We start from the raw sequence: 14315 nt of genomic DNA on the forward strand, positions 1-14315 counted from the left end.
TTTAAAATGAATATTCTGTACAATATGAAATAAAATCCAGTTTAAAGAGAACACAAGAGAAATCTCTATGGACCTCAAAATTAAATACATTTTCCTTGTTTTATTTTTTTTTCTAAAAGAGTATAATTCACTTTGGTATCCTTTAAATAATATGTAAAAAGCTGGCCCTGACAGGTACTGCATTTAGCCCATTCACTGATGGAGGGAGAAGAAAAGCCCAGAATAGATCATGGGGAGAACAGTAACATTTATCAAAGGGAACTCTCTCTTCTGACTGTTCTCTGGATTTATTCGTCATTTCACTTCTGTAAGAATAATGTGGTTCTCTCTTGTGTGCCCCTCCCTTTCCATCACTTGTGTGTCTTGATTCATATACTGCTGGAGTGGGATGCTCAAAGCAGATGCAACTCGCTGCCCAGCCCACTGCTATGTACTTCAGCAGGGAAGGGATCAGTTAAGGGAATTTGTGCCCGAATTTTCCTCATTAGTTATGCTTTCATCAGTTGGTCAGTCAAAACAGAGATTTGAAATTAAGAGAAGCCAGGCAAGGGGCATCTGGGTCGCTCAGTTGGTTGAGCATCTGACTTTGGCTCGGGGACATGACCTCACGGGTCATGAGTTTGAGCCCTGCATCAGGCTTGCTGCAGTCAGCGCAGAGCCCGCTTTAAATTTTCTGTCCCCTCCCCTTCCCCCCTTGCACTCTCTCTAAAAAATAAAATAAAACTTAAAAAAGAGAGAGAGAAAAACCAGGCAAGTCTAGGTCCCTGGATGCAAAGTGAGGCAGCTTTTAGAATGGTGGGTTGAAGGGGTGCCTGGGTGACTCAGTCGATTGAGTGTTCAACTACTACTCAGGTTGTGATCTCATAGGTAGTGAGTCTGAGCCCCGTATCGGCCTCTGTGCTGACAGCTCAGAGCCTGGAGCCTGCTTCCGATTCTGCCCCTCTCCCCCACTTGTGCTCTATCTCTCTCTCTCAAAAATAAATAAACGTTAAAAAAACTTTTTTTAGGGGTGCTTGGGTGGCTTAGTCGGTTAAACATCCAACTTGGGCTCAGGTTATGATCTCGCGGTTCGTGGGTTCTAGCCCTGTGTTCGGCTCTGTGCTGACAGCTAGCTCAGAGCCTGGAGCCTATTTCAGATTCTGTGTCTCCCTCTCTCTCTGACCCTCCCCTGTTCCCGCTGTCTCTCTCTCTCTCGGAAATAAATTAAAAAAACATTAAAAATTTTTCTTTTAAAAAATGGTGGGTTGAATTTATATATTGAGCCATTATTACTTTAATTATTAAGTTTGGAACAGACTAAGAAGTTGTACAATTCATCCTTCCACCAGTAGACGTGGAAAAATCTGTACACATCCACGCATACGCTAAGGCTTCTTACCTAGTATTTAGCTTTGGCTGGGAGGTTTTCTGGCTGCCATGTGGCATTTTCTCGACATCTCATAGGGACCTGCAGTTACATAAATTTCCTTCAATTGTCTTCAAAGCCATATGACTGCTGACAGAGTGCTTTTCTACGTTAGCTTCCAGGTGACAACCATTCACTAATAGAATTTCTCTCTTGTAATAAAATACAGCCAACTTAATAACAACAATTGTTAGAAGCATATGATCAAGACCCACTTAGACCAAATGATGGAATTTGTAATGTTATTTGAATATGGTAAAAAAAATTACTCCCTGATTATCATAATCAACTTGAAGATGTGACTGAAGGCTCTTAGGGCCAAAAGAAGGGACATTTATAATAACCTAATCATATAGCCTTCCAGTTATATGGAATGAATAAGTCACAGGGATGAAAGTGACAGCACTGGGAATATGGTCGATGGTATTGTCATAGCGTTGCATGGTGACAGATGGCAGCTACACTTGCGGTGAGTACCACATAACATATAGAGTTGTTGAGTCCCTGTGTTGCACAACTGAAACTAATGCAATGTTGTGTGTTAACTCTACTTACATTTAAAAAAATTTTTTTTTAAAAGTTAGAAAAAATATTAAAATAACTTGATCAACCCCAGTCACTTTGTACATAAGGACTAAGGCCCAAGAAAGTCAAAAGGACTCGCCTAAGGTCTCACTTTCTGAGAAGAAAGTGCTTTCATCTCCCCGCTGAGCCTTTTGCTTCATCGCCTAACTGTTCACAGACGCTGTGGGTTTATGTCACCACTGAACACTCACTTGTGCCCATTTTTTGCTCCAGTCTTCATGGCCATATCTGCTGCTCTCCTTTAGGAACCACTTGTAGTGCTTTAGGTGGGAAGGAATGTCACAAAACGCAGTCCCATTTCCTCCAAACTCATAGTCCATTTTAAAGAGCCAGCGTTGGATTTCCAGGTGATCTATGACCAGCTGACTCAGCTGTTCTATCATCTGTGGGACCCAAGACACAGCAACATTTAATATCGCTAGCTTCCTAGATTCCTTCTTCTTTCATTAATGTATTTGTGTCTTCAAATGGCCTATGTGTTTGGTCATCTTCTAATTTTTAAGACAGATTAGAAGTTTTAAGTAACATATCTATGTATGCGACGAAACCACTAACCAGGGGGATGAAAGGCATGTTTAAAAGCATAGTCTTAGTTATGAGAAATTCTGAAATTACCATTTTGCTGGCTTTTGACGGCAAAAGAAAGAATCTCTGAATATCTGTAATTGAATCTTGGTATTGTTTTGTTTCTTTTTTTAGAGCATGATGTGTTTACTTATTGATTCTTCAACTGATCTTTTTTATAGTTTTGAGACCATAAAGAGTTAATAGTCCTGAAAACTTTAACTGTTTGGAGCTTTGGTGAGTTTTTAAATGTTATAACCTATAAACATTTAATTTTTTCCCTCATTAACATACCTGAAATACATTTGTTTTGATGGTCAACTGGCCAAGTATGTCATATGTATTATATGAACAAGACAGGTAAAGGAGATAAAACATTCATAAAACTACTATGCTCTATTTGAGATAGTATTCCCTCGAGAACGGGGCTCAATCCCATGGAAATGGAAGGGATAGAAGTTCAAGCTTTAATATCACAATGACAGTAGTGACAGTATCTAACATTACTGAACCCTCAGTAGGAGTCAGGCCTTTGGCCAGGTTCTTTACAGGACTTTTCTCGTGTAAAACTCAAAAATGAAGCAGGTACCATTATTAGTTCCATTTTATATATGAATAACTGAGATTCAGTTAATTTAAATAACTTGTCCATGATTACACGGCGTTAAGTGGCAGAACAGGGACTCCACCCGGGATGCTCTGACCCCAGCACTTAAGCTCATTCCCTCTCCGCCATGCTGCCTACTTCAGCGGCAGAGAGGTGGAGGAGGGGGGTGAGGTGGAGAAAGAAGTCAGAAGAGGAGCAAGAGAAGCAATTTTCCTTGCAGTCAATAAGCCATTTGGAATAAATTTGAATCAGACCAAAGTCTATAGCCCAGATTGCCTGATTATAATTAATACTGTAAAAGTAGAGCCTTGGAGAAAAATAACCCATTAGATCACAAAATGACTTTTTGTCTGGTCTTCCCATCAGATGTTCTGGTCTGTATTCCTCAGAAAGAAACAAAAAAGTACTAAGCATTCTGTCTCCTGAGCTCTCTTGACTATGATCTTCTGTTTGTAGGGAGGTCTCTGCAACACTCTTATTCTCTGTGGATGAGATTTTGTTCACCAAACGGATTTTTGTATTTTGATTATTTAACCAAAGAGCATGAAAGGGCTCAAGATCATAGTTCTGCTAAAGTCTGGAGCTAGCATATTAAAATTATTTTGATTGAAGACCCAATCTGTTCTCCTGTGTTGTGTCTTTTCAGCAAGTCTTCCTGGGGATGTTGCACTCCACAGCAGTATGGAAGTGATCTCAAAATGGGCATACTTGGGATCCCCGGAAGCCCCGTGCAGCCATGGGGTATTCAATTAGGGTGGAAATGGAATTGTCTTAGCTCCCTAATTATCAGGTAGTGTCTGTGGATAATTTGGTGTTTAAATGACAAGTACTCTTGTCTGCATACCATATGGCTATGAGCATAGCCTAGAAGGTTCTGTAATATGCCTTCCAAAGTGACATCCCTTCTTTCTCCAATGTTGTGCTGAGAAGATAGATTCTATATTTAATCATACTTCGCTGCATCATGATCACACTTGGCAGAAGTAGAAATGGTCTTTGGCTGTTAATATCTGATGAAATTCTTTTGCGAGTGTAAGGAAAGGTGTGCAGGGCTTTTTAGTGTGCTAGCCTGCGTAGTCTTTTCCTTTGTGTGTTTGGATATATTGTATATTTGGAGGTTTCAACTACTAACAGAATTATTATCTGTTTCTTCCAAATCCTATTATTTGTTGCTTCTGAGAATCCTATAAATGGGTGTCTGTTGATGGATCCCCTACAGTAATGAAAAGGATCAATAGTATTGTAAAGACTGCACCACTCGAAAGAATTATGTGCTATCTTTAAGTGAAAATTGAACAGTGCTTTAAAATAGCATTGCCATTTTTGATTATTTAACCAAAGCTGTCAATATTTTATATGGAGCACATGTCAGAAAGAGAACTTGCATGGTTACTTTATGGATCAAAACAGGAAATGCTCACTGTGCTTGTGCTAGATTTAAAAAATAAACCGATAAATTACTTCATCATAAACCAAATGACTTTATGCTATTTCCAAACATTTATCAATTTTCTATTTGAGCCTCTCTCTTCAAATGAGGTAATATATTTCTTAATTGCCATTCATTTTATATGGGGATAGAGCAGAAGTGGAAAAATGTCTCTTGCTAAAATCCAGCTGATAGTTGGGAATATTTATTCACCTAAATTAAAATAATCACAGCTTTCTCTCATTGGTTTTAAGTTTATGATGTACATCGGTAAAAAGTCAGTGTTACTGATTCATCACCATCTGCAAATTCAAATCGCTGACACAGATAGATTAGGTAGGGCAGCCACTATCTGGAAAAATCTCAATGGAGCACTTTAATTCTTTTTTTTTTTTTTTTTTTACAAATAGTTTATTGTCAAATTAGTTTCCACATAACACTCATGGAGCACTTTAATTCTTGCTGACCTCAGACATATGTTTTCAAAGAAGTGGAGTAGAAGTCAGTGATAACTTGGTTTATTGTGATACAATTTGCACATGCCACAGATTACGTGACACATCCCTCAAATCCAGTTTTTAATCCTGCTTCTGAACACTGGCATGAGAGGGAAGTTTTACTGAATTCCACAATTAACATACAAAGTTCTGAAATATTTCCTAGCCAAGATTGCCTGAGTTCTCGTCAGTGGAAATGAAAGCAAGACTTAACATAAGTAGTGCACATACGTTTTAAAACTTTGAAGACTGTTTAATGTAATGTGCATGTGTAAAATTATAGTCTTAAAGTGCATTTCACTTGTATCCAGTCTCTCAGTGGAGTATTCTACCAGGAGGCAGAGTCAAGCAATCCACTTTGTTACCTTCAAATTCGGGTGGAGACCAATGACAGTTGAAGGGGCACACTGTCTCTCCCCCTCTTATTCAAAAACTGCCTGTACTTTTTCCAGACTTGGCTGTCTTTAGGAGCAACTTCCTTCCTGAGCCCACCTATTGCCCAAGAACACTCTAGCAAGACTGAAATATTTTAGGGCAATTTAATAAGCTAACAATACCTTCAAACGAATCTCTGAGAAGTATGATTTGTTGAAAGACTTGACTTTGGGGTGCAGCAGCGATGACGTACAGAACGTCATGGTCAAGTGACTGAGGGAAGAGGGCGGATCCCTAAATATCGTTCCTTACAAACTGCTTCGTTATGCGTAGTTCTTTAGTTTCCCAAGAAGTGGGCACCTGGCATAGTTGTGACTGGCTGGGAGTAATGGTCAAGAGATGTACGGAAACAGAGGGTGGAAAATGTTAACAGCCATTTGTCTTTTTATTTTCCTTATTGTGAAAAAAGATAGAAGTTAAATGGGAGAACACCTGTCAGAGCTAACTTAAAGATATTTCTGGTGACTGATGTTAAAGTTCTCCAAATAGTTAGGGTTCTCTCTGCTGGAGGAATGCGTAGCCACAGGCCTGATCCAAAGCAAAAACACAGAAGCAGATAGTTTTCTTCCCGGACCCATTTCCTGTCCTTTTTCTGAGATTTTTCTCCTACTCCCCGATGGCCCCTTCTTGTGAAGCTAAAGGATTGTTTTACAAGAGCCCAGGATGTCTGCAGCCGCCTGCCATAGGCCCTCTACAGCCTGACTCTGCAGAAGGGCTCACTCGCTGGGGTTTTCCAAACCTGCTCTCTTCCACCAAAATTGACTCACATTTCTTAGGGTCCTGCTGAATGACGGGCTAGCTGATGCGATGATGAACTAACTAATCTACATTAGGGTGATAACTACTGATAGCAGATTCATACATCAACAGGGCCTTTGATGGCTTCATCCAAATGAGTAAATATCTTGACAATTCCAGCAATTTCTGCAAGGCCAATAGGAAGATATTTTGAAAGAGGAAGGCTCAAAGCAGAGCCCATCAAATAGCTTAAGCCTTCCACATATTTTTCATTGGCTAGGGCTGTCTCCAGAAGACTTAAAGTCCCCACGAGGTCAAGAAGGCATGGGATATTTGAACAGAGCCTCACTTGTCCACCCCACGTACCTGCTGGCGACGGTAGATGCCACAGACCCCAGGAGGGACTGGCACATTGGCGCTGTCTAAGACCCGTTTACTTCCAGATTTGCTGCTGTAAAGATGAGCCAGTTCAGGCTCTGGACCCAGGATGGGGACGCCCAACATATCGGCCACAGCCAAGTCATCTCTGTGGAGGAAGCCACTGACGATGTAGGCCTCTTTTCCTTGGATGAGATTTTTTATTCTTTTCATCGCCTTGGGACTGTACATCAGGTAAGTGGCCAGGCACATATGATGCTTCTGGGGAGGGGAGGAGGGGAGACCATATCACTCTTGTTAAAAGGTGTTCCTTTTCTAGTCCATATGCTTCATTTATAACGTTGCACACAATAAATGCATTATTAATAGCAGGCTGGGTTATGACCTATCCTGTTGTTTAGCAGTTTAAATTGATAAAAGCTGTTGGGGTGAGGCTCCATAATCGCTCACATCTTTAGTGTGCTGGAAATAGGCTCACAGGGAATAGAACTAATTACTACACATCTGTATTTATTTGATCCACGTGGAATTATCCTTCTGTCAGAAGGAAAAGAGGCTGGCGGCCTTTGGATAATAGTGATTCATCTCTGCAACACTTCTGGCATGGTTTAACACTAAAGCGTCTGGAAAATCAATACAGAAAGTGAAGAGAAAAGCCTTATAGTGCGTATGCTTCACTATACAGGACTTCTGATCTGGCAACTCTTTACAGGACTTAGCAGGAAAAGGGCACTCGATAGTCTCTTTCCAAAGTTCCACCACCAAGGCTGTTGTAGGAAATATGTACTTTTCTAATGTTTATTGTGGTTCTTAGCCAACACTCTGGAGAGGATTCATGGATGGAAGATATGGGAAAATTTCAGCAAGACTTAAATTTTATCTTCCAGTGGAAAATTCTTTTTATTTTAGTTTTGACCATTTAGACCCAGCTTAGCAATACATGTGGCTGCTCCTTCAATTAAGTAAATAATTTTGGCATGTGTAAAAGGGGTTGAGGACAGAGCCAGATGGTCAGCACATACCAAGACCAGTATAAGCATGTCTCTGTGCTCAAGGATTGGGGAAAGAAATAAGCACAGCCAATGGATAACTAATACAAGGTAGAGGAGGGCCATAAAGGGTTACAGAGGGCTGTGAGGTATGGAGGAGGGGTCAAGAGGTCACATGCCGATGGGGGTGGCTGAGATAGCAAATTACTCATTCTCCTTGCACCTCAGCTTCCTCACCTGTAAAATGAGTATAATAATAGCACCTGTCTCCTAGGGATGCTGTGAGGATTCAATGAGATAATGCATGTAAAGAACTTATAATAGTGCCTTGGACCTAATAAGCACTTAGTGAATGTTAGCTAGTGTTATTATTATGTAAGAGGTCAGGGTTGAGGTGAATTTTGAAGGATTAGTAGGATCTTATTAGGTGAGGACGGGCACGAGAAAGACATTAGCTAAGGATAGAATATGAGAATCCAGATTGTGTTCACTTCCTCCGCAGAGGAGGACATCATGGCATGTGAGAAAGTGCTGAGTGCTTAGGAGTTCTGGCTGTGCATCTAGCTCTCTCACTTACAAGCTACCTAAACTTGGGCAAGTGACTTACACCTCCTCTGCCTAAGTTTCTCCATCTGTTAAGTGTAAACAAAAATACTCATTTGTTGGGTTTTTCTAAGAATAAAATAAGATCATGAATGTACAACACTTGTTATAATACATGGCATTGAGTTGATATTCAGTAAATGGTAGTAATTACTATGTTAAATGGTAGTTATTAAAATAAAGTCATTAAAATGCCACACAAATTATATGATACAAGGTGCCAGCATCTTAAGGGAGTTATGGGATTTTGTAGACTCACACCTACTTCTCCATTTCTCATCCAAGTTATCTATTCAGCATGGCATCAATGTGGAGAAATGCTAAGCAAACGCCACTGTCTCCAGGAAGGTTAGCGGCACCGGTTTGCAAACTGTTTAGAAAGTGTAACTGATGACTATGGGGGAGAGAGCGGGGAGAGCCCCTGGGTTTCAGTCCTGCCTGAATTTGTAACTTGCAAGGTGATTTAGCAAACTCAACCTTTCTGAGTTCTGAGTTTCTCAGTCCCTATATTCAAATGATGCATTGACTAGAAGTCTGTAGGGTCTTTCCTGCTCTCAAATAACTTTTCCTTTATTATTTTTCTTAATTTTTTTTTACTTTTTAAATGTTTAATTATTTTTGAGAGAGACAGAGACAGAATGAGCAGGGGAGGCCAGAGAGAGAGGGAGACATAATCTGAAGCAGGCTCCAGGCTCTGCATCATCTGCACAAAGCCTGATATGGGGGCCTGAACCCACGAACCATGAGATCATGACCTGAGCTGAAGTCAGAAGCCCAACCACTGAGCCACCCAGGTGCCCCTGTTTATTTATTTTGAGAGAGAGAGAGAGAGAAAGTGAGAGAGGGAGAGAGAATCCCAAGCTGACTCCATGCTCAGTGCAGAGTCTGATGTGCTCGATCCCATGACCGTGAGACCATGACCTGAGCTGAAATCAAGAGTCAGACGATTAAAAGACTGAGCCATCCAGGCACCCCCAACTTTGCCTTTAAAACCAGAGCTCTTCTGGGCTTACTACTTAGTGGGTACAGAGTTTTTGCTTGAGATGTTGCAAATGGATAATGCAATGGTTGCACAATGATGAGAATGTACTTAAAGCCATGGAACTGTACACCTAACATGATTAAAATGGTAAATTTTAGGGGCGCCTGGGTGGTTCAGTCGGTTAAGTGTCCAACTTTGGTTCAGGTCATGATCTATGGTTTACAAGTTCAAGCCCTGCATTGGAGCCCACTTCAGATCCTCTGTTCCTCCCCCTCTCTCTCTGCCCCTCCCCAACTTGTGCTCTGACTCTGAAAAATAAATAAACATTTTACCATTAAAAATGGTAAATGTTATGTTATGTATATTTTTCTCCCAATTAGGAAAAAAACAAAAACAAAACAAAACAAAACAGAAAAACCCAGAGCTCCTCTGAGAAGAGGATTTATATAATTTACACTTTTGGGCCCTTCTTGCAGAGCAGGTGTGTTCTATTCTAACTCTTAGATCTGTGCAATATGCTTTTTCTACCATAATTTAAATCCATTTTCTTTTTCTTTTTTAAGTTTATTTATTTTGAGAGAGAGAGCATGCATGTTTGTGAGCCAGTGAATGGGGGAGGGACAGAGTGGGGGCAGGGAGAGAAAGTCCCAAGCAAGCTCTGAGCTGTCAGAACAGAGCCCTACTCAGGGCTCCAACTTATGAACCTCGAGATGGTGACCTGAGCTTAAATCAAGAGTCTGACTCTTTAACCAACTGAGCCACCCAAGCACCTCTAAATCCATTGTCAACACCTATTTCAAAGAATGCTATTCTAGGAAAGCCAGTGTTCCACTGGACAATGGCTGGTACCACCTCTTGAGTTCCTGTTTCCCATCTGTTTGATCACTGTCTTTCCTCCTTGTTTATGTCACCCCTTTACTTTCCCCACAAATTATTCCGATGAGAAAATGTAAAAAAATTAAATGTCTGGGAGAACCAGGGACGTGAGTCATAATGTACATGGTGGGCTTTACAGGGGACCTAAAAGAGTGTTTCAAGGTAGCAGCACTCTTGATGTAAAGGTTACATGGTCAAGCTTTTTGAAATTATTCTCTTGTTTGATCCATAGAACACTGTCCCAATTAACAGCCCCTCTTTTAGAGATAAGGAAATCGAGACTCGAGTGATCTGCCCAAAGCCACACAGCTAGTAAACGGCAGAGGCAAGAATGAAATCTGGGTATTAGCACAGTTTCGAGCTCCAGCTGCCGTAACTTCTCCCATTCTACAGACTGAGTAGTGAAGGTCTGGTGAGTTTATGAGGTGTGATGGGGGGTGGCAGATGGAGGCATAGAATCTAATGTTAGAGCACTGAGCCACTTCCAGCCAGGCCGGATCTCCTTCTCCACTGGGTTTGCTGATCTCTGTTGGCAAGTACTTGACCTGACTCTTACAGTCAGTCATCTGTGGGCCTGCCTTACTCTTCAGGCAAAATGGTACCATTCTATTGTGTTCGATATGTGTTCAATAAAGATTTTAAACACAAATGAGTGATGGCACAGGACACATTACTGACCGTGGGTCCTGTATGACCATTCAGAGTAAATCAGTATCATCAGATCCAGGCAGGAGATGAACACAGATGACAAAGATCTAAAATGTTCTTAATTCCACAGCCATATAGCCGCATTTAACTGATCGCCATAATTTTTTTTTTTTTTGACCTGAGACAAAAAGTCGTTGCTGGGGATGTCTTCGTAAACATTAAAATGTTCAAAAACAGACATGACGACTTTATAAGAGCACTTTTTGCCATTACAGCTTAGAGCATTGAGTAGTAACTTGGAGAGATGTACAAACAGATTTTTGGCACGCTTTAAAAAAGTCTCCTCAAAGCCATCCATTTGAATGAAAATCAGCACTGATACAATCTCTCAAACCCATTAAAAGGAAATAAAGCCATCGCTAAACATGAGCAAGAACTGATTTGAAAGCAAGAGCTTGATTTTTTGTATTTTAAAAAGTTGATTGCCTACGAATGATTAATTACTCAAATAATTTAAATGTAAACTGTGAGAAGTATTAAGTACTTAAAATATTCCCTACTTCTTTCTACTCACAAAGATGCAAACCGACACTACGAACGTGACTCGTTCAGGGCATTCGTTAGTGTCAACTGCCTATCTCTGACTTAAAAGCTGAAGTGTGGTCCGCAGCGCACGTGTCTCAGGTAACAGGATTGCAGAGCTGGAAAGGTCTGAAATGCCCTAACCATCACCTGACTGTATAGACAAAGCACAGAGAACCAGAAAGGCAAAGGGAGCAAAGCCACACTTCCGGTTCCTGATACTGTTACTGGGATCGGACGCATTTTGGTTCATACTTTGACCCCACTCGTAACTTGGGACCAGAACAGACTTGGGCTTTCTCATCCATAGGAAGAGATTGATCATTTCTGTCTTGTTGCATTGTTCTGAGGACCAAATGAGAAAATGTGTGCTAAGCATTCAATAAATGTTAGTCGTGCACTCACTTTCCTTCTCCCGAACTAGCGCCCCTTTCCTAGTCTGTGCCTCTTGGATGTATATGGACATTTCAGATGTACAGAAAGTCTTTATCAGCAGCTACCAGGCGTCAGCTCCAGTTTCTGGCTGGATAAGATCAGGAAATGAACTGCACACCAATGACAGTTTTGTCTTCCCTGCCTTCTCATGTCCACAGTGACCCTGCCATGGAGACCAGATGGTAGCTAGGAAGCACCAAGCAATCCTTGCACTGATAGAGGTACTGGGAGGTTCCTAAGAGCATAAGTAAGTGGCAGTGATTCGTCCCCTGTCTTTTCTCTTGCTCACCCTGTTGCTGCCTTGCTGTCGTCTTCCACAGCCAAGCAGTGCCAATGAATCAGAGCTAGGCAAAGAGATTTGGCCGGGGTGGGTGCGGGGGGGAACGCCGAGGAGTCCAGTTATGAAAATGTAAGTGTTCGTCTTGGTAGAAGAAAGTAAATCCTGATGAAATTCACTGAGTATACTAGCAAAGCAGAAATGTCATGGCAACCCTCCTCAGCCATGGCAAGCCTTTTTTGGGGGAATGGGTTCAAATCATGGTGTATCTGAAGGTTAATGGTAGTAACAACACATAAATAGGAAAGCGTGCCATCACTTTCTTTGCGGATAAACAGAGCGTTGACTTTGGCGCAGCCCACTTGTGAGTGGAGAGAGCTATATCTTTACCTGAAAATTCCGACCCTTAATTACACACACAAAAAAGGTCTCATCAGAATTGTGTAGTCCCCTAGGTATTAAAAATGTTGATTGTTTAACATGGAAAGTTTAAATTCTTGTTGAAACGTGGAGAAATTCATTTCAAGCCATCTCTTGGACTGCCTTATTCTAGAACACTGTCCTTGTGGCTCCATGAATTTCCCAAAAACTCTTGGGTAGGGATGGAGTTCCGTCTAGAACTCATTCCATTCATTAAAAATCAGTACAAGTTACAAAATCTGAACCTCATTCATTCTGAACCCTGTCATATGGTAAATCAGGCGACATTCCCTCGAGGAGATGGGCCCGGGGAGTATCAAGGACTAACAGTGTGGACATCAGAGAACAGGGGTCCTGGTCGAGCTTCTGTCCCTAACTAGCTTGGTGACCTTGGGTGGGCTCAGCCTTTCTCTGCCTTGGTGTCCTGCACACAAAATTAAGAGAAAGGCACTGTAGATGTTATAAATTCACCTACTTGATGGTACCACCAATAACTGCAATTAGGTTTCAGCTGTAGAGAAACTGGGCAGGGGTAGCTCAACTAAGTCTGGAAGTTAAACTGGGATATTTATTTCCTACAGTCCAACTAGTAGTCTAATCAGTAAAGCTGTTAAACTTGCAATAATATTTCACTGATGTGTACCAGAGCGTTGCAAGTTATAAAATTTCCAATTTAATTTTACTGCATCCCTGAAGCCGTAGTAATTAGAAGACAAACTCACAGGGAAGATGTTTATAGCTTCAGGGGTGATAATTTTGAACCTGTCCTGCAGGTCACTTCTGTCCTCAAGGTTTCCCGATTTGGCAGCTGCCTGTAGACTCAGGATTTTATTGTAATACAGCAGTAACTCGTCATTCATCTGATGGGAGCAGATGTAGATGACGCTCACATTGGCATCTAGAAACAACAGGCATAATGTTAATTACTGGTGTAAAGGTAAATGACATTCTGAACTCTGGCATCAGATTGATGTTGCACAGTTTAAAATCAAGAGCATATCCAAAAGCCACATTGAAGTTAATTTAGATTGGCTTTGTATGCATCTTTGCAATTAACTGGCTTTTTCTCTTTTTTTTCTTTTTTCTTTTTGCCTTTTAGCATTTCTCTAAAGAAAAGATAGATAATACCGCCACCAAAAAAAATAGACACAATGATTCCTTCAGAAGGAGGGCTGTGAGATACCATGGAAGTGTGCTTTCAAATAATACATAGGGATTTAGCCCCAGAACTACCATTAACATCAATGGGAATTGCATACCGCTTTAAAAATTTATCCCATTAACTTCAGTAAATTATAAAACGGAGCTATTAACTTTAGAAAGCTGATGAAGTTGCAATTTCTTATTCTGCCTGGACTTGGCAGGGCCAATTCAGGGAACATCCTGTCCAAATAAATGGTTTGATTATGACCATGGCAATGATTATTTCAGGAAACCAACCTTTTCCCTGCTCCATTCCCAAAGAGGAGCATATTACTTAAATAGGACATCTAGTGATTCTTGGTTTAAAGAAAGCACTGTCTTAATTTAACTGTTTTTCTTCGTAAGATGTGCTTATTATGTATATAGAAAGTAATCCTAATTAAATATCCCACCCAAATGGGATAGATAGGTCAGATTACCCACTCCAGGCTGCAGGGGTTTAAGAGTTTAAGGAGTAGGAAAAGGAAATCAGCAGCCAATGGTGTCATTCATTCATTCATAAAATAACTGGCTGATCAGTAGGGGCAGAGCACTTGGCAATACCTGGAGGGAAATAAGCTGCCGAGAGGCTGCCCATGAGGAGTGACCATTTCCTGTGCACAGTCAGTCATCAAACATGGTGGAGAGCAGTGGGCGCGGTGGAGCCCCCGGCCCAGGTGCAT

General features: G+C 41.1%; 1 protein-coding gene across 6 annotated transcripts in view; it reads right to left on the reverse strand.

Annotated features, from left to right (window-relative positions):
- The window catches only part of IQCH (IQ motif containing H), a 210240-nt gene that overhangs the window by 71505 nt on the left and 124420 nt on the right, over positions 1-14315 (reverse strand). For 2 of the 6 annotated variants that reach the window (XM_077746688.1, XM_077746696.1), the window contains exons 13-16: positions 13173-13348; positions 6627-6899; positions 2182-2373; positions 1379-1447 (exon numbers count right to left, since the gene is read on the reverse strand). In XM_077746688.1, the coding sequence (XP_077602814.1) occupies positions 1379-1447; positions 2182-2373; positions 6627-6899; positions 13173-13348 (710 nt within the window). The remainder of the gene's footprint in view (positions 1-1378; positions 1448-2181; positions 2374-6626; positions 6900-13172; positions 13349-14315) is intronic. The other 4 variants (XM_077746657.1, XM_077746680.1, XM_077746665.1 and 1 more) reach the window with 3 other exon arrangements.

Source organism: Crocuta crocuta, unplaced genomic scaffold (assembly GCF_008692635.1).
Source record: "Crocuta crocuta isolate KB4526 unplaced genomic scaffold, BGI_CrCroc_1.0 scaffold130, whole genome shotgun sequence".
NCBI lineage: Eukaryota > Metazoa > Chordata > Mammalia > Carnivora > Hyaenidae > Crocuta > Crocuta crocuta.